The following is an 18,674-nucleotide window of genomic DNA, read 5'->3' on the forward strand; positions in this document are numbered from 1 at the left end:
TGGCGCAGTCTCTGGGTCTTGAGACTCAACATCTGGTACAGAAAATAAAAGATCCTATATTTGACTGAGACTACAACCCCCATTTCCAACCTGTACTTCCCAACGCTACTGAACACAGTACAGCAATCCCTACATCAAAATGATTGGAGGGAATGTATCGAGTTCAGGAGAAGGATGTTGAATTTATATTTACTCACCCAGCTCCTAACTCGGTCATTGTAGAATGCTTACAAGGTTGGTCTCAAAAACCTCATTCGTCGCCAACTGATAAAGAAGGCAGGCACTCGGGCCACGCGCAGGGCGATTGCTATAACTATCCAAACACTCTTAGGATTGATGGCCACCATTGCAATGGTCAAATGGGCCCGACTGCGCATAAGGCCGCTACAACTTTGGTTTCTGAATGCTTTCGATCCCACTCTCGATGCTCGTCGGGTCCTCCTGTGCATACTGGGCATGGTACTACACTCCCTGCATTGGTGGACAATATGAGCAAACTTATCAAAAGGCCTGTTATCATTCATACCTTCTCATCCATGATCAATACTAATGATGGACGCTTCTCTCCTAGGGTGGGGAGACCATTGTGGCACCCTTTGGATACAAGGCACATGGTCAACAAGAAAGGAAACGCTGCATATCAATTGCTTAGTGATGTTGGCGGTACAGAAAGCAGTCCAGGCTTTTGAGACAGTCCTGCAACATTAACTGGTTCAAGGGGTCTCAGACAGCACCATGGTGATAGCCTATCTAAACAAACAAGAGTGGACACAACCTCAGTCACTGAATTGCATCACCCTAGATCTCTACAACTGGTGCATTCCAAGGGGAATCACATTGATTGCTACACACATTGCTGGGATGGAGAATACCTTAGCAGACAAGCTGAACTGCACTCATTCCAACAACCACGAATGGCAGCTCCACCCCAAAGTGGTGGAACGGCTATTCGATTGATGGGAGATCCCGTTGATAGATTTGTTTGCTACACAAACAAACACAGTCTGTCATCGTTTCTGCAGCCAGTCCAGATTGAGCCGGAAATCACTAGGATCAGGAACTAGACCAGGACTTTTGTTATCTGTTTCCACCCTTTCCGTTACTCAACAGGATAGTGGCAAAGGACACGAACTGCATACTGCTCACACCATGGTGGCCAAGGTTTGCCCCACTTCTATGGAAGGGAAGGAACAATTACCTCAGACTTCCAATTCATCCAGATCTGATCACTTGGGATTGAGGGCAAATAAGACATCCCAACCTACACACGCTACATCTAACAGCATGGAGAATTCTTCCAATGATGTAATGTCTCACCACATGTACAATCTGTATTACAGGCAGCACAGAAGCCATCAACTAGGGCTTCATATGAAAGGAAATGGGCAATTCACTCTTTGACAAAGGTTTGAAACTCTCATCCTTGAAGCTTTATTTAGCAGCAATTTCGGACAAACACACCTTCTGAGGGATTTTTAGTTTTTTCGCAACCGCTGGTTTGCCGTTTTCTTAAAGGAGTTAAGAACCTGGCCCCTCCTACCCAAACCTCAATACCAGGATAGAGCCTGTCAGTGGCCCTCAAAGCCCTGACATTGAAGCCTTTTGAACCCATGGCATCAGCTGATTTGTGCTTCCTTTCATGGAAGGTGGCATTTCTTGTAGCTGTCACTTCAGCTCGAAGATCCAGTGAGCTTTGTGCTTTACGGATTGACACACCTTATGCAATCTTTCACAAGGACAAAGTAGTATTGAGGCCTGCCATCACCCTCCAAAGGTTGTGTCTTCTTTAACCAGGATATAATATTACCAGCCCTTACCATCTTCACCCTGGAAAAGACATTACACTCCTTAGATGTCCGAAGGACAATGGTGTTCCATTAAACAGAAATGGAGGCCTTCAGACAATCTCCCAGACTATTAATGTGCTATGGGGGAAAGAAGAAGGGCCAACCCATTTCTTCCCAAAGACTAATGGCATGGGTTGTGCAGACAATCCTACTGGCATATAAAGCTTACAGCTCTCGGGGCCAATACATGATCATTCAGTCAGGAGCATGGCATCCTCAATTGCATTTGACAGAGGCGTCCCCTTACCAGAACTCTGTAGAACGGCAACTTGGGCCCAACTGTCAACCTTCGTGAAGCACTATAGACTAGATGTTAAAGTGAGGAAGGACTGCCCTTTTTGCAGAGTAGTATTGTCTTCGCTTCTCCAATGAACACTGACCCTCCACTGGTAAGTCAGCTTGTTACTCGCCCATATGTGTGACGCACAGAGACCATGAAGAAGAATGAGAGGTTGCTTACCTGTAACACTGGTTCTTTGTGTGGTCATCTGTGCATTCACACAACCCACTCACTGTCCCCACTCCAGTGTTGTCTATCCCTACTCCATGGAGAAGTTATTCATTTTTTGTTCTGGGGGACAATAGCATCTTCATAGTACTTAATTAGTTTTGGAGGCCAGTATTGTCACCCATGGCACTTTAGTGGAAGAACATAAGAAATGCCATGCTGGATCAGACCAAGGGTCCATCTCATCTAGTACTTTGTTCACACAGTGGCCAACTAGCCATCGGCCAGGGATGAACAAGCAGGACATGGTGCAACCGCACCTTTCCACCCATGTTCCCCAGCAACTGGTATATGTAGGCTTTCTGCCTCTGATTCTGGAGATAACACGTAGCCTTCTCCTCCAGGAATTTACTGCTATCTCCAGTATTCGAGGCAATAAGCCTGTGTGCACCAGTTGCTGCGGAACATGCCGCTTTTAGGTTTTCTAGTCTGCTTGACACCATGCCCTCTTTGACATTCAGAGCAACACCAGTACTCCCTTCCCTGTCCTTACACCAGAGGTGACCATATCCCACTGGTTTTCTCCATTCAATCAGGTTTCCATAATGCCCACTGTATCTAGGTTCTCCAGGCTCTCCAACTCTCCCATTTTGGCTCATAGCCTTCCAGTATTTGCATAGAAACACCTATACATGGTGTCCCTTCCCAGATGTGTCTGGTGTGTGCATTTTTTGTTATGGCTCTTAGGCCTATTTGCCTGGCTGTTATGTTTCATCATATGCTCATGGTGTATTTCCTCCCCTTCTACGTTTGTAGATTGTGTATTAACACATTTCATATTGTATTGTATTTAGATTTTATTTTCTTAGTTTTTATTTTTATTTTTATTATTGTGCTGATCATGGTTTTGGGAGGTTTGCTGTTAAATTAAGGATTTCTGTATTTGTGTGCGTGTAAGTAGCTTCAAAACTGCTTTTTGTAATGGGAAATGATGCATACATCACATCAGAAAACTATACAGAAAAACTTCAGAAACTGGGTCTACCAAAATACATCCTTACTAACATCAAGAAAGCAGTCATACTTAAAACATGCTCAATTGTCAGGAAACAATTGTCAGGAAACAGACAGCATGACCTGGCAAAGCCCATCTAGAAAAAAAATGCCACGAGCGAGAAAAGAAATAACATAACAATAATAGGCTGAGCCTCCATCTTGCCCCTGCTATGAACACACTAGACAAGCCACTATTTATCAGTCCCTACCGTCTGTGATTTGAAGGTAATACTCACCTAACGGGGTTGGACTACTAAGATTTGTGAAGCACTTCCTAATATTCAAAGATCTAAATAAGTTAGTTTCCAGATGTTCATCACTCACCTATTCATGATGCTCAGATGAAGGATGGGGTGCTCAGCCTTAGAATGTCCCCATGGATTCAGGAATCTGCTTTTGTCCTGTTTCTCGTGAGTTCTGAACATGTGCTTATTGACAGCTGTCCTTTTGGAGAGTTGCCAGATAGATTCATCTTTGGAGCTTTCTTCACAGTTTCAGGATACATGAAACCGGTTAAAGACCAGATGGCTGCCGAATGTATGGTAATATTAAAAAAATTCATGGAAATTATCCATAAGGGATAGGTACAGAACTCTTGACACACAATTGTAATTTTGTCTGTTTCTCATAGAAATGTAAAGGCACGTGAATAAAGTGGAAAAATTTTGGGAGTGGGGCTGGTGGAATGGGTGTATGTTTTTTTGTTTTTCCATTAGAAAAATGGAACAATTTTGGATTATGAAATATTGCCTTTTGGAAAGAAGTATGGAATGTTTTAATACAAGGTGTTTATTTGCCCAAGATTATTTCCATATAATAAACTTTTATGTAAGGTTAGAGATGTACAATTTATGGAAATTTTGAAACAATGGGTGGAATTGTCTCTGTGATCTTCCCAGCATAGTTATTTCTTCCATCCTTCTTAAAATTATTGATCTAATATATGTTTTACTGGTGCACATTTAGGGATGCCCCAAGTTATGCTCTGTTTCCCAAGATGTCACAAGGTGTGAAGAAAATGTGTGTTCTTTACAGTTTGGTTTTAGTTTATAAACCCTGTGTCTCTGGGCTTGTTCTGGTACATTTTTTTTTACATCCAGTGACTGTAATTCTACAACTGCAAGCTGTCACTACTTCTTCATCGTGGTCTCTGTGCATCACACATTAGGGGCTTCTGCGCCTGCGCGGGAGCTGGTATCAGGAACTTCGATAGCTGAGGACGTATTTTCCGTGGGAGCCCTGCCCACCACCCTACTGCGCATGCTCACGGGGTCCCATCTTGGTCCTCCGTTCTCTTTCGACCGCCGCTGGTGCCAGCACGTTGGGAGAGAAAGACACAAACAAATTAGAAAGCTGAGGATTTTTTTCTTCTAATCTTCTTCTGCTACTTCTCTTCAACCTTCGTTTTCTCAACTCTTTTTCTCCAAAATAATAATAATTTTATTATTATTTTAAAATTCCCCTTTCTAAAACTTGTTTTCTTCTCACTAATGTCTGTGGCACAGAGAGCCCTTTTCAAGAAGTGCTCTTGATGCAGTAGTAAATTCCATTTCCCGACGGACATTCACTCTGCCTGCTCTGCCTTGGCGAGGCACGTAGTTGAGGCCTGCATGCATTGCATGAAACTATCGAAGCAGGTACGCCGCAACAGATCCGACCGCCTTAAGGTGATACTCTGGGAAAAGGCCCTTGAAGCGGTTGGCGAATCCTTACCGCAGGCCTCAACTTCGGCTAATCGCCCGGCGTCCTTCACCATGGGGCAGACCGACTTTCCCCCGGGCGCTAAGTCGCTCACTGTCTCAGCAGCAAAAAAGCTGACAAAATGGGAAAGGGAGCATAAATTGGCCACTGACGAGAGCAGAAAGAAAATGAAATCTAAAAAGGATAAGGATGTGCGCCAATAGCCGCACCCTCCTACTCTTCAAGACCGGCCTAACACGCCAATGCCGTCGCCTCCCCAGTTACCAAGCCCGTCACCGAACCTGTCAGTCCCACTTGTGAGATTCGTGAGTCGCCAGTGTCGACAGAATATGTCCTGCCAGCTCAGCAAGCAGTTCCGCGTACTGAGCCGCTCTCTTGCGACCCTCCACATGACCCTCCTCCCTGAGCCGGGACCATCTTACCCACAGCCGACTTCTAGTCGCCATTCATACCATGGCACAAGAGCCAGAGGTGCCGCGCAACACAGATCTACCTCCAGCTCTGCTTGCTTTTTGTGGCTTCTAGGATGATTCAGATGTTGCAGGGACTACTTGCAGAACTTGGTCTGACATAACATAGGAATCTAAAACGTATCACTTGGTTCTCTCAAAAAAATATGATGTTTAGTATATTAAATGTAAGCATATAATTTATTCTAGTGCTGTGCAGAAAAATTCTCACACATTATTTTTACCATTCTCATTCAGTTTGATAGAAAATAAATTGCTTTTGAAAAGGAATTCAATGGTGAAGAAAATTTCAGACAAGTTCTCTTGGTTTGGGTTCCTTGTGCTTATTTAGGAGGTGGCTGAGGAATGTCCAGTCTTTCACATATAATTATTGCTCCCAATAAATACTTTCCCTATTAAAAATAATCACATTGGCTCAAAATAGAGATGTAAACTTTCCAGAAATATTGAAACAATGGTGTGTGGGGGTGGGGGTGAAATAATTTTTTTCTAGTTGGGGGGAAAAGGGGGAATAAGCAACACATTTTTTTCTAGCTCTTTTTACAGATATAAAGCCTCTTTGTTGTTTTGGGACAACCTTCCAGATGTTCTGGATTTCAGCTTCCATCTGCTTCAGGCAGCATGGCCTATGGTCAGGAATGCTCAGCACAGTAGCCCAAAACATCCGGAGGTCTCTAGGTTGGGAAGGAACATAAATTGCATTATGTATAACTTCGTTTGTGTTTAAAATCATTAAAAATCATTGAAATTAAAACATTTAAAACTCAATACATTTATAATAATTGTCTGAATAACTATACTTTTAAGTGTAATATACCAAACATGATAATTTTAGGAGCAAAGCAAGTTATGTGTTTTAGGTTCCTGTTTAGAGGGAACTCAGCAAGTAGCCCCCTAAAGCATCTGAATCATCATGTTGCCAGAAGCAGCAGGAAGAACTGGAGGCAGAGGAAGACGACTGTACAGCATCTGTCCCTGTTTGTAAGAAAGTTCAGGGAAATTCCTAAACCTGTTCCTGTTTGTGGGGTGGCACTTAAGGAAATCTGATCTGAAGGAAAAGCTGTTGAGATTTTATTTAGCTGGAAAAGACTCCACTTGGAATTGTGAGCAACCATATTTAATTTAAGAATTATTAAATAATCTCAACCTATTGTGTGAAAAGTGACATTTTATTTACTTTTGTAAATCGTGTCCGTTAATGAACAGTTTATTTTTTTATTCATTTTGAAAGGTTGTATCCAGTGGTGTCAGTCAGTCCCCTACACCATGAAAACTAGGCTACTGAATTCCTAGTGGTGAGATGTAATTGAGACATTTATTAAAACTGTCAGTGTTCTATATTTTATTTATATTTGATCTGTACCCTACCTTCCTACTAAAAATGACATCCTGTTCTTTTGTATCTGTAAAACCCAGACTGTCAGGAATGCACATTTTCTTCCATATTGTGATATGCTGGCTCTACTCATTGGTTGGGAAGCGGAGCATGATTTGGAGCATCACTATATGTCTTTCATTAAAGAACATTAGATCAATAATTTGAATAAGGAATGGAAGAAATAACTATGCTGGGAATCTTACAGGGAGCATTAAAAAAACCCATTTCCCTGCTTGACTTCCAACATTTCCAGAAATTTTACATCTCTGGTCTGATTTCTAAAAACTATGTAATAAAAGTCTTCTTATTACATAGTTTTTAGAAATCATTTGTGGGGGTAAAGGCTCCGTAACAATACACAAACACTTTGTCTTAAATATTTTTAAGGGATTCAGGCAGGATCCTGTCGTAGCCCTATGTGGAGATGCCTGGGATTGAACCTGGGACCTTCTGCATGCAACACATGCGCTTTGCCACTGTGCGACAGCCCTGACCTTCCTCATGGCAGATCACCCTATTCTGGACATTGTGGCTGCATTCGGATGGGTTAATAAGCTACTCACAGTAATTTATTTTGGAAATAGTCCGTGATGCCCCACCGCATGACTGGGTAATAAGCTACTGTGCCTAACCCAGCCCTTCCCCCACCCCTTGTCCCATTGCAGTCCTCCTGCACGGGCAGTAGTGCTGTCTTCATCCGTTCATTACATTGTAGCAGGGGTCAGTGGGGAGGCACCAAATCCATCTTCAAAACCCTGCACAATTACACTGGGAGGAGCAAAATCCTGGGTTCACCAAAAAGGGGGTGGCACAAAGAAATCCTTGGAAATTTGCAGGATTGGTACCAAACTTCATACACAGCCTCCCCTAGTCAATTGGCATCCAATAAATCCTGCACAATTACTTCCAGGGGAGGGAAAATCCCAGGTGCTGGCAGAGATGCTTCAGTTCCCAGTATAGCGCTTTAATGGAATTGAGCATCTCCCCACCACCATAGACATTGCTGACATGGACACTTCAGTTCCCAAATTGCGTATTTCACCCCCTAGACACAGCTGGCTTAGTTGCTTTAACAATAACACTAAAGCCTGCGACCAGCAGAATGGCAGTGATCTGAACTGGTCCTGCTTCACAACTCTTCAGGTGACCAAAATAACCCACAGTGACCACCAGACAACATGATAACCCACAACAGCTGCCTTGAGGCCCAGTATTGAGCAAAAGGCAGGATAATAATAATAATAATAATAATAATAATAATAATAATAATAATAATAATAATGGGCTAAATAACCCACTCTGAAGACTGTGGGTTATTTTGGCCAAATAAGCCATCGTGGGTTTAAAAAATCCAAACAAATGACACGATACCCCATGATGGTTTAAATAAGCCATTGTGGCTCATCATGACGTCCGAACCCAGTCCAAGAGTTACATAATCACTAACTGCCAATGGCAGCAATATCCCAACCTCCAGTGTCTCAACTCGTCACTGTGGCTCTTTTCCCCTCAGTAACTGGTATTTAGATGGATGTTTCCTCTGATACTGGAGGTAACATATAGTCATCATGAATACTACATAACTAATGATGCTCGGAATCGTACTGCTTCTGTAAGGCTTATTGTGTAGCATCTTCTTTGAGCAGAGTGAATGAGGCAGATTTCTATAATACGGTAAGAGGAGACGGAGTACTTGATACATCTTGTTTGGGATTGTTGTACTGAGAAATTTCAACTAGCACTTCAGTGCTTTCATGCAAGTTGTCTCTTGCTTTAGTCCTTATCTATTACGTACAGGGATCCTTTGATGCTCAACACTACTTTTATCTTGGCTCAAGAGCCTAATATTGTTCAGTCATGGTGTGAAATAATCCCCGCCCTTTAGTTGCCCTGACCACATATCTCTGTTGGCTGGCAATTGGCAATTGGGAAGTGAGCATGTAAATCTAATCTGATATTGGCCAGCCTAAATAAGTTGATCGCCAGTGTTTCATTGCTGGGAGACCTAGGCAGTTGAAGTGTTCAAATTAAATATATAGTTTTACTTAGGTTCAATGTGAGATCATGTATTCAAGCATATAATCAGGATTAATAGCAGTACAGAAAGGAACTGAGTGGCTTGAGCATTGGGAATCCTGGTCACAGAAAAGAGCATGTGGTGATGTTTAGGAATTCACCTTTCTCATGCAAGACTGAAAACTGGGTAACTTCCAGGCTGCTCTGTGACTTGCTGTGGCCATCCAGAGCGTTGGAGTAGGAAGGGTGGAATATTGATGTTTGCTTCATAGAAAGTGACAGCATAGTAGTAGTCTTCTATTTTCCAAGAAGAATTTGTAATAATAGTGGCAGAAAACTGGAGGCTCTATGTTAACTTCTCCAGGTCTGGTAGATCTCTGCTTTTCCTAGCAAGGGCACCTAATAGAAGAGCCTGAAAGTGATAATCCCATATAATTTTTTTAAAAAAATTGTTCTCTTTTGTTTTTTTACAGAGTCTAGCCCAGCTAGAGAACCTGTGCAAGCAACTGTATGAGACAACTGACACCACAACGCGGCTCCAGGCAGAGAAAGCCTTGGTTGAGTTTACCAATAGCCCGGACTGCCTGAACAAGTGCCAGCTTCTTCTTGAAAGAGGGAGTGTATGTCAGCTTCCAGTCAAAAGAACATGATCTGAATAGAGGGTTCTGCAAATGAGGGAGGGGAGATTGGGCCTTGTGATTATGTCTCATTTTGTTATGGCTCACAGTCTAAATAAAAATGCTGTGTTCTCATTATAAGGCCCAGTTCTCTCCACGCTATATTTGAATTGCCATATCTCCTTTCCTTATAGAATTGTTTGGGATTGCCCCACAATTCTGTAGTGAAAGGGGAGCTGGCAATTTAAATTCAATATAGAGGGCAGTAGTAATGAGTAAAAGGCAGCAGTTTTATTTAGGCCATAATAATAATGAAATAAAGTCATAAGAACAAAAAATTAAAGTTGCAAGCTTGTCATGACATCAGTATATGTGTGAATCGCTAAAATTTACATCACTTGCCATTGCAATGTTTGTATAAATGCTAAAAGAATGACATTTTTGTTGAGTCATCCAATCATCCTCTCCGTTCAATAGATAGCCTTAAGCATTTTTATCAAATATTGTACAGAGGTCAGTACAAGCAGATCCTGCTTGATTCTTTCACCAGGTAGATAGGTAGTTTCTAAGAGGAATATAGAATTCTCCTATCATGACTGTCCTCAACCTTAAAGGACCTCAACTGAAAATGGAATGTAAAAATTTTCTTGAACTGAAAATTGGAAAGAATAGTCAAAGTATCATTCATAACCACAATCATATAATTTATATCCAACTTTGCCATATCTGATTGCATTAAAATATCTCCTGATCTTAAGGTATAAACTGAGCCTTACCTACATCTATATTAACATCCTTAAGATATGCTTGAAAAAATCCATGATTGAATTAAGTGGCCAGCTCCTTTTTATATGGGTTTTGATACTTTGTTCTTTCAAACAAAGTTTGAGGAGACTACTAGTCTACATAGGTTGGATTTAATTTATAACCAGCTGGAATAGTTCAATAATAGTTCCAGGGATACGTCAGAATTCAAGTTGCATCAGTAAGTACCATTACATATCCATTTTTATGCTGTTTTATTTCTTTTTACTTTTCATTGATAATTTTGGAATCATAGATTTTAAGAAACACGAAGAGGCTTGTTGTGGCTCCTTCAAGCCTAACAAATATATTATAGCATAAGCAAAAAAGTCTGTCATACGACAAGTATATTTATTTTGTTAGCACTTCTTTGAATACAATATTTTTGGTATACACTTTTTAAATTTTTTTAATCAACTTCCCCTGTTCTTTCCCATCAATTGTCCTCACACCGTCGGACTCTGAACATTGCCACATATAGTTGTCCATGGGTAAATACCAGTTCTGGCAAATAAACGCCGACCTTTTCTAATGTCTGTCCTTGGATTAAAATTTTGAACCAACTTCCCCTGTTCTTTCCCATCCTTCCTGTCAAATTTACCCTCATGAGACAAAACTTTTTCTTTCTCGGAACTTGGAACTTCCATAGAAGGCCGCAGTTCCGAGAAACGTCACTAGATGGCAGCAGAGGGCAAAGCCTAGAAGTGGCTTGGAGGCGCCCTCTGGCCTTCTATCTTGGAACTTCCCTAGATGGCAGTTATTTTTCTTGGAACTTCCAAGGCAGTGGATTGGCTTATAAGTGCAAATAGGAGAGAACATACAAATAGGAGCGAAGGCTGCCTCTGCCTTCTCTCCTATTTGCATAAGTGGCTTGGAGGAGGCCTCTGGGCTTTTATAAATATAGATAAGTCTTTAGTCTTTAAAGTGCCACTGTGTTCAGTATAATTGGTGTGGACAGAAAGTTTTGACATGCCAGGATCCAGAATTTTTTGACTCTGTGTAAACCAGGAGTGGCAGAGTGACCACCCATTCCATAGGTACCTCCAATTCTTAAAGCCTAGATATTTACAAGTCCTCAACAAGATAAGTTATTCCAGTAAGACATTGTTTGCCTGCTTAGACAATAGATCTTTAGGCTAAAGCAAAAAGTTGCCTTCCTCTTTTGGCGAAACTTTCCAAAGTTGGATGTTGAGGATGAAACCCACCAGACCCAACAAGAGTTAGAAACAGAATTACCTCTTTGACCATTAACAGTAGCTTTGGAGTTTTAACCTTTTCCTGCTTTTTGCCTGAAGCTTAACACTTTGCCTTCTGTGTGTTTGTTTTACAGTCCTCTTACTCCCAGTTATTGGCAGCTACATGCCTTACGAAGCTAGTGTCACGCACAAACAACCCTTTACCCTTGGAACAGCGCATAGACATACGTAAGTGGAAAGCAAAAACCCCGGTGGTTCCGCTTGGCCAGAATTGAGATCAGTTGCTTGACTATGAACAGTGCTCCCCTCCTTTCCCCAACATTAGTTAGCCTTCAACAATTCAAAACTTAAACTTAACCAGTCATTTAGTGACAAGGTGTTTAATCACAATGCTAATACATATGGCTCCTTCAATTCTCTTATCTTAGTTCTTTATGTGATGTGCCAATACTACAATTGGATTCAGTGTGTTTTGTTAAAATATTGCTTTGTCGTGTGAGGAGAGGAATGAGTTTACCTTGTTTCATTTATTTCTATATTTAGGATGTTTACACTTTGTCTTTCCTCAACAAGCCCATGGAAGGTAAAATCATAAGTTAAAACAATAACGTTACAATTTTCAAACCAGTATGACAATACTAAATACAGTCAAGCAGCTATAAAACACTAAGGCCCCGGCACGACGGAGGGGTGAGGATCTCGCAGTATTTTTATTGCGAGATCTCCCCCTCTGTTTACACGCGGCGTGCAACGGCCTCAGAAGGAGATGACGTTGCGTCCGCCATTTTGTTTTTTTAAAAGAAACAGAAGGCGTGCTCATGTGCTCAAAGGTAAGGTTTTGGTTTTTTTTAAAAAAAATCCTCGCTCCCCCCACCCCCAATGGATGCAGAGCTCCTGAGGAGCTCGGCGCCCCGTGTGCGGTTCCTAGCTCCTCGCAAGTAACCGCAATGTCCGCCCACATGTTCTGCGGTCTCAAGATCATCCTGAGACCACGGAAAAAGCAGGCTGAAAGGGTAGGGCCATGTCCTGGGGAAAGGGAGGGATCATCTCTCCCTGCTCCCCGGATCCCCTGTGCGTTATGTGGACGCACAGGGACGGTCCCGGGGATCGTCCCAGGATATCGCCTCGTCTAGCTATGGCCTAAAACTGCAGACAACAACAATTTGAAAAATAATTCAACCATAGCAGTTAAAAACATTTCAAAAAAAGAGCAACCATTTATGGCCAAAAAAACCTCTCTTAAAAAGGAAGGTTTTAAGGGCATTAGAGAGGCATTCCCAGTTTGTGGAATGGCTTGCCGGGAGAGATTTGTCAACTTAACAGTCTTCCAGAATTTAAGAAAGCCATAGAGACTGATCTCTTCCGGGAGGCCTACCCAGTTGAATTTTAAGATGCCTTTTTTAATGGTATGCTGCTTTTAATGATGCACTGGTTTTAAACGTTTGAATTAGTTGTATGTATTTTATGGTGTTTTTATTAGAGTTGTACACCACCTCGATCCAGAGAGAGAGGCGTGTAACAAATAAATAAATATATTATTTATTTATTATATTTATATACCGCCCCATAGCTGAAGCTCTCTGGGCGGTTTACAACAGTTAAAAATGGTAAACATTAAAAAGTATACAAAATTTTAAAAAACCATCAGAAACATAAAAACAACAGTATTAAAACAACAGTATCCATTTAAAAACAACAATTCTGGGGTCCATTAAAAACGAACTTAACGTTGTTAAATGCTGTTAAAATGCCTGGGAGAAAAGTCTTGACCTGGCGCCGAAAAGATAACAATTAATTTGTATCCTGCCTTTTGCCCAATAATGAGCCTCAAGATGGCCTTACAAAATTTAAAACATATACATTTTAAAACCTATGAAAAGAAATATACAGAAGTTAAAAATATATTAAATATATTACAATATTTTTTTTAATATTTATTAAACTCTATTTAACAAAGCAGTTTAAAAAAGTTAAAAATATATTTAAAAACAATATTGAAACATTAAACATTTAAAATACATGACAATTTTAAAAGTCCTTTGCATAGATGGAAGCCCAGATTATTTCCAAAGGCCTGCCGGAACAAAGAAGTTTTTGCCTGGTTCCGAAAGCACATCAAGGAGGGAGCCAGTCTAGCTTCCCTGGGAAGAGAGTTCCAGAGCACTGGAACAGCCACCGAGAACACCCTCTCCCATGTTCCCACCAGGCGAGTTGTGAAGATGGTGGGACTGAAAGAAGGCCTTCTCCAGAAGATCTCAAAGCACGGGCAGGCTCATAAGGGAGAATACGTTCTTTCAAATAACCTGGACCCGAGCCATATAGAGCTTTATAGGTCATAACCAGCACTTTGAATTGTGCCCGGAAACAGACTGGAAGCCAGTGGAGCTGGTTTTTTAACAGGGGGGTCGTAGGCTCCCTGTAACTAGCCCCGGTCAACACTCTGGCTGCAGCTCTTTGAACCAGCTGGAGTTTCCGAACACTCTTCAAAGGCAGCCCCACGTAGAACTCATCATTACAGTAATCCAATCGGGATGTAACTAAGGCATGTGTCACCGTGGCCAGGTCCGACATCTCTAGGAACGGGCGCAGCTGGCGCACTAGCTTTTACTGCAAATGCACTCCTGGCCACCGCCGAAACCTGGGCATCCAGGCTCAAGGCTGAATCCAGAAGTACACCCAAGCTGCGGACCTGTGTCTTCAGGGGGAGTGTAGCCCCATCCAACACAAGCTGAATCCCTATTCCCTGATCTGCCTTTTGACTGACCAGGAGCACCTCTGTCTTGTTTGGATTAAGCTTCAATTTGTTCGCCTTCACCCAATCCATTACTGCTAACAGGCAGAAACCGCTTCCTTGGAATTGGGTGGAAAGGAGTAGTAGAGTTGGGTGTCATCAGCGTACTGGTGGCACCACACCCCAAAACTCTGGATAACCTCTCCCAATGGTTTCATGTATACGTTAAATAGCATGGGGGACAAAACGGAAACCTGAGGGACTCCACAGGCCAACGGCCAAGGAGTCGAACAGGAGTCCCCCAGCACCACCTTCTAGGTCTGCCCCTCCAGGAGGGAATGGAGCCACTGTAAAACAGTGCCTCCAAGACCCATCCTAGCAAGGCGGCCCAGAAGGATACCATGGTCCAACGCTGCTGAGAGGTCCAGCAGAACCAGCAGGGACACGCTCCCCCAGTCCAGTTCCCGGCGTAGGGAACCAAGGCGACCAAAGCTGTTTCTGTCCCATAACCAGGCCTGAAGCCAGATTGAAATGGATCTAGATAATCCATCTCATCCAGGAATCCCTGGAGTTGGGAGGCCACCACACGCTCCAATACCTTGCCCAAAAATGGGATGTTGGAGACTGGCCGGTAGTTATTCAATACAGTGGGGGCCAAGGAGGGCTTTTTCAATGTGGGTCTTACCACTGCCTCCTTCAAACAGGCTGGGACCCTTCCTTGGCGAAGGGAGGCATTGATCATTCCACTTACCCACTTGGCCAGTCCCCCTCTGGCTGCTTTTATAAGCCAGGAAGGGCAAGCATCTAGTATACACGTGGTGGCTCTCACCACTCCAAGGACCCTGTCCACATCATTGGGCTGTGCAAATGGAAAAGTATCCAATAATACTGGACAAGGGGGTGCCAGAGGGTCTGTATCAACAAGAGCATCCAAGTCAGAGTGGATCCAAGCATTTTTGTCTGCAAAGTGCTGGGCAAATTGGTCACAGCGGGCTGTTGAAAGGTCTAAGTTCTCCTCTTGGGGCCATGACGAGCCTCCCACAGAGAGAGAGTCCAGACCCTGAGTGCAGCCATTGAACTGGCCTCAAGTGAATGCTGCAACACACAAGAACAAAACAAAACAATGCTAAAGAGCACACAACTGCATGAAACACCTTATAGTACAAGTCAGATTGTTTTATACAAGTCAGATTACAGGAATCTGGTTTTCGTCCTGTTTTTTCATATGTTTTGACTTCGCCAGAAAAACAGTTCTGTTATCTGTAAAGACCAATAAACATATACAAGATACAAATTGAATACCATTCAGTGTTCCATCATTATTTTCAGAAAGCATCAAAAGATTCAAAAAATATTTTAATATGTGTTAAAAACTCACTGCCATGAACAGGCAATACCATGGGAGTATAGGAGTTTGCAAACTTTAAATAGTCCTTCCGTCTTGTTTTTTTAGTTTAAGCCCTCAAAAGGAGGTTTTTCTGTGTGATAAAGGTAGGTTTTAGAAACATAATAAAATAAACACGACGACGGAATAATAATGAAGGATTCAAATCCCCAGCAAGTAATCCGAAATGCTTCAATGGCAGCAAGTACTGTGAATAGGTGTGTTCCTTCTACCTTATTAGGTTATTTTATACATGAATCTTAAAGGTACAGGTAACATTCACTGTATGTAGTACAAACTGGAATAGCAATGGTGGTACTACTCGTGAGAAAGGACCATCCGTCGACATTACTTTCCAAGAAAGGATGCCAATTCCAAACTAACGTTCAGGCCATATGGTTGTACAATGCCAAGCTTAAAAATCCATTGTGCTTCCTTCCTTAAAAGAAGGTTATCATGATTATTCCAGTTGTATTTATGGGGTTATAACCAAATCAATAACCAAAAACTTGAACTCATCATATCGATGAGAGTTGCCAGTAAAATGCTGTATCAATGGTACATCCAAGACTAGATGTTTTAATTTAGAGTGATGTTCTAGTATTCATTCTATTTATAAATGGACTCAGACGAACAAAAAATCTTCAGGATTTTTTGGTCCATTCTGATACTGATCTGCCCCATTTTACTGCATGCACCATTCATGGTCACTTTAAATGCAGTGGATGTACTGTATGTACATTATCCTTGCAAACTGACACGTTTGAACATCCACGTGACCACTGACTAAGCTACATCACTTACTAATTATACTACAAAATGGTTTATTTATGTTATCATTTGTCCATGTGGACTTCTCTATGTAGGAGAAACCTCTCGTGTGAGAACACATATAATAGAACATCGCTTTAAATTAAAACATCAAGTCTTAGATGCACCACTGGTACAGCATTTTACTGACAACTCCCATAGATACGATAAGTTCAAGTTTACCCCCATAAATACAACTGGAATAATCATGATAACCGTCTTTTAAGGAAGGAAGCACAATGGATTTTTAAGCTTGGCATTGTACAACCATATGGCCTGAACGTTAGTTTGGAATTGGCATCCTTTCTTGGAAAGTAATGTCGACGGATGGTCCTTTCTCACGAGTAGTACCACCATTGCTATTCCAGTTTCTACTACATACAGTGAATGTTACCTGTACCTTTAAGATTCATGTATAAAATAACCTAATAAGGTAGAAGGAACACACCTGTTCGCAGTACTTGCCACCATTGAAGCATTTTTGATTACTTGCTGGGGATTGAGGTTTGAATCCTTCGTTATTCTTCCGTCATTGTGTTTATTTTATTATGTTTCTAAAACCTACCTTTATCACACAGAAAAACCTCTTTTGAGGGCTTAAACTAAAAAAGCAGGACGTAAAGACTATTTAAAGTTTGCAAACTCTTATACTCCCATGGTATTGCTCATTCATGGCAGTGAGTTTTTAACACATACTAAAATATTTTTGAATCGTTTGATGCTTTCTGAAAATAATGATGGAACACTGAATGGTATTCAATTTGTATCTTGTATATGTTTATCGGTTTATCAGAAAAACGAAACTGTTTTTCTGGCGAAGTCAAAGCATGACCAAACAGGACGAAAACTAGATGCCTGTAATCTGACTCGTATAAAACAGCCTATCTGATTTGTGGGCTCTCCCACACAAGAGGCCTTCAAGAGGCAGCTGAACAACCATCTGTCAGGGCTGCTTTAGGGTGGATTCCTGCATTGAGCAGGGGGTTGGACTCGATGGCCCTGTAGGCCCCTCCCACCTCTGCTATTCTATGATTCTATGATTTGTATGAAACAATCTGACTTGTACTAATAACGTGTTTCATACAGTTGTGTGTTCTTTAGCATTATTTTGTTTTGTTTCTGTTCAACTGCTGCCCTCTGTGTTTTGTTTTGTTGTTCTGGGACACACAAGAATCCTCTAATAATCTCAGTAGATGGTTATACTGTATTTTGTATTTGTGCTTTTAACCTGTTTGGTTGTTTTATTATGGTTTTAATTTTTGTGAACCGCCCAGAGAGCTTTGGCTATTGGGTGGTATAAAAATGTAATAAATAAATAAATAGTGTCAAACAGGAGGAGATGGTCTGTCAGCCTGGTTGTAATGTTCTGATCCATTTATAGTTCTGAATACTCTTCAAAAGCAGTCTAGCACATTGCAGTTATCCAGATGTGATGTAAATACAGCATGTCACCCTGGACAAGCTTTCCCATAACATACCTATTCTGAAGTTACTGCTACTGATAGAAAAAAGGAGAGCTGACCGCAGGATGTTTTTGATTTTTCCAGAGCCACCTGTCATCCCTTCATAATTTTCTTTGTTATGTATTTTATTTTTATTTTAAACCAAATACATACGATTTTCATTTTTTTAAAAAATATGTATACTCAAGTGGTTCACAACATAAAAACATAACAGCGTACAATAAAACCAATCCATAATATAATAAAGCAGCAGTGGAAAAGTAAAATATATAATTAAAATGGCTTGGGACCACAATACCTGATGGAACACCTCCCCCGACATGAACCTACCCGTACACTGCGCTCAACATCTAAGGTCCTCCTCCGAGTGCCTACTCCGAGGGAAGCTTGGAGGATGGCAACAAGGGAGAGGGCCTTGTCAGTGGTGGCCAGGCTATCTGAAAGGATGCCTCCTCCCATATGTACCTGCCCGGACCCTAAGGTCATCCTCAGGGGTGAGGCAGGTGGCTACCAGGAGGAGGGCCTTCTCTGCTGTGGCACCCCGGCTGTGGAATGAGCTCCCTAAGGAAGTTCGCTTGGCACCTACATTATATGCCTTTAGACGCCAGGTGAAGACCTTTTTATTCTGCCAGCATTTTAACAGTCTATAAATAAATTTTAACTTGGTGTTTTAAATTTCTAATTTTGCATTGCTGCTGTTTTTATCTGGTTGAGCTTTTATACTGTATTTTATATTATGGTTTTATACTGTTG

At 41.6% G+C, this 18,674-nt stretch overlaps 1 protein-coding gene across 3 annotated transcripts in view; it reads left to right on the top strand.

Moving 5' to 3' along the window:
* XPO7 (exportin 7) overlaps positions 1 to 18,674 on the top strand; it is an 82,548-nt gene that overhangs the window by 18,139 nt on the left and 45,735 nt on the right. For all 3 annotated transcript variants that reach the window (XM_063139263.1, XM_063139264.1, XM_063139266.1), the window contains exons 2-3: positions 9,390 to 9,536; positions 11,668 to 11,761. In XM_063139263.1, coding sequence (XP_062995333.1) covers positions 9,390 to 9,536; positions 11,668 to 11,761 — 241 coding nt within the window. The remainder of the gene's footprint in view (positions 1 to 9,389; positions 9,537 to 11,667; positions 11,762 to 18,674) is intronic.

The sequence above is a fragment of the Elgaria multicarinata genome, chromosome 12 (genome assembly GCF_023053635.1).
Source record: "Elgaria multicarinata webbii isolate HBS135686 ecotype San Diego chromosome 12, rElgMul1.1.pri, whole genome shotgun sequence".
Classification (NCBI taxonomy): domain Eukaryota; kingdom Metazoa; phylum Chordata; class Lepidosauria; order Squamata; family Anguidae; genus Elgaria; species Elgaria multicarinata.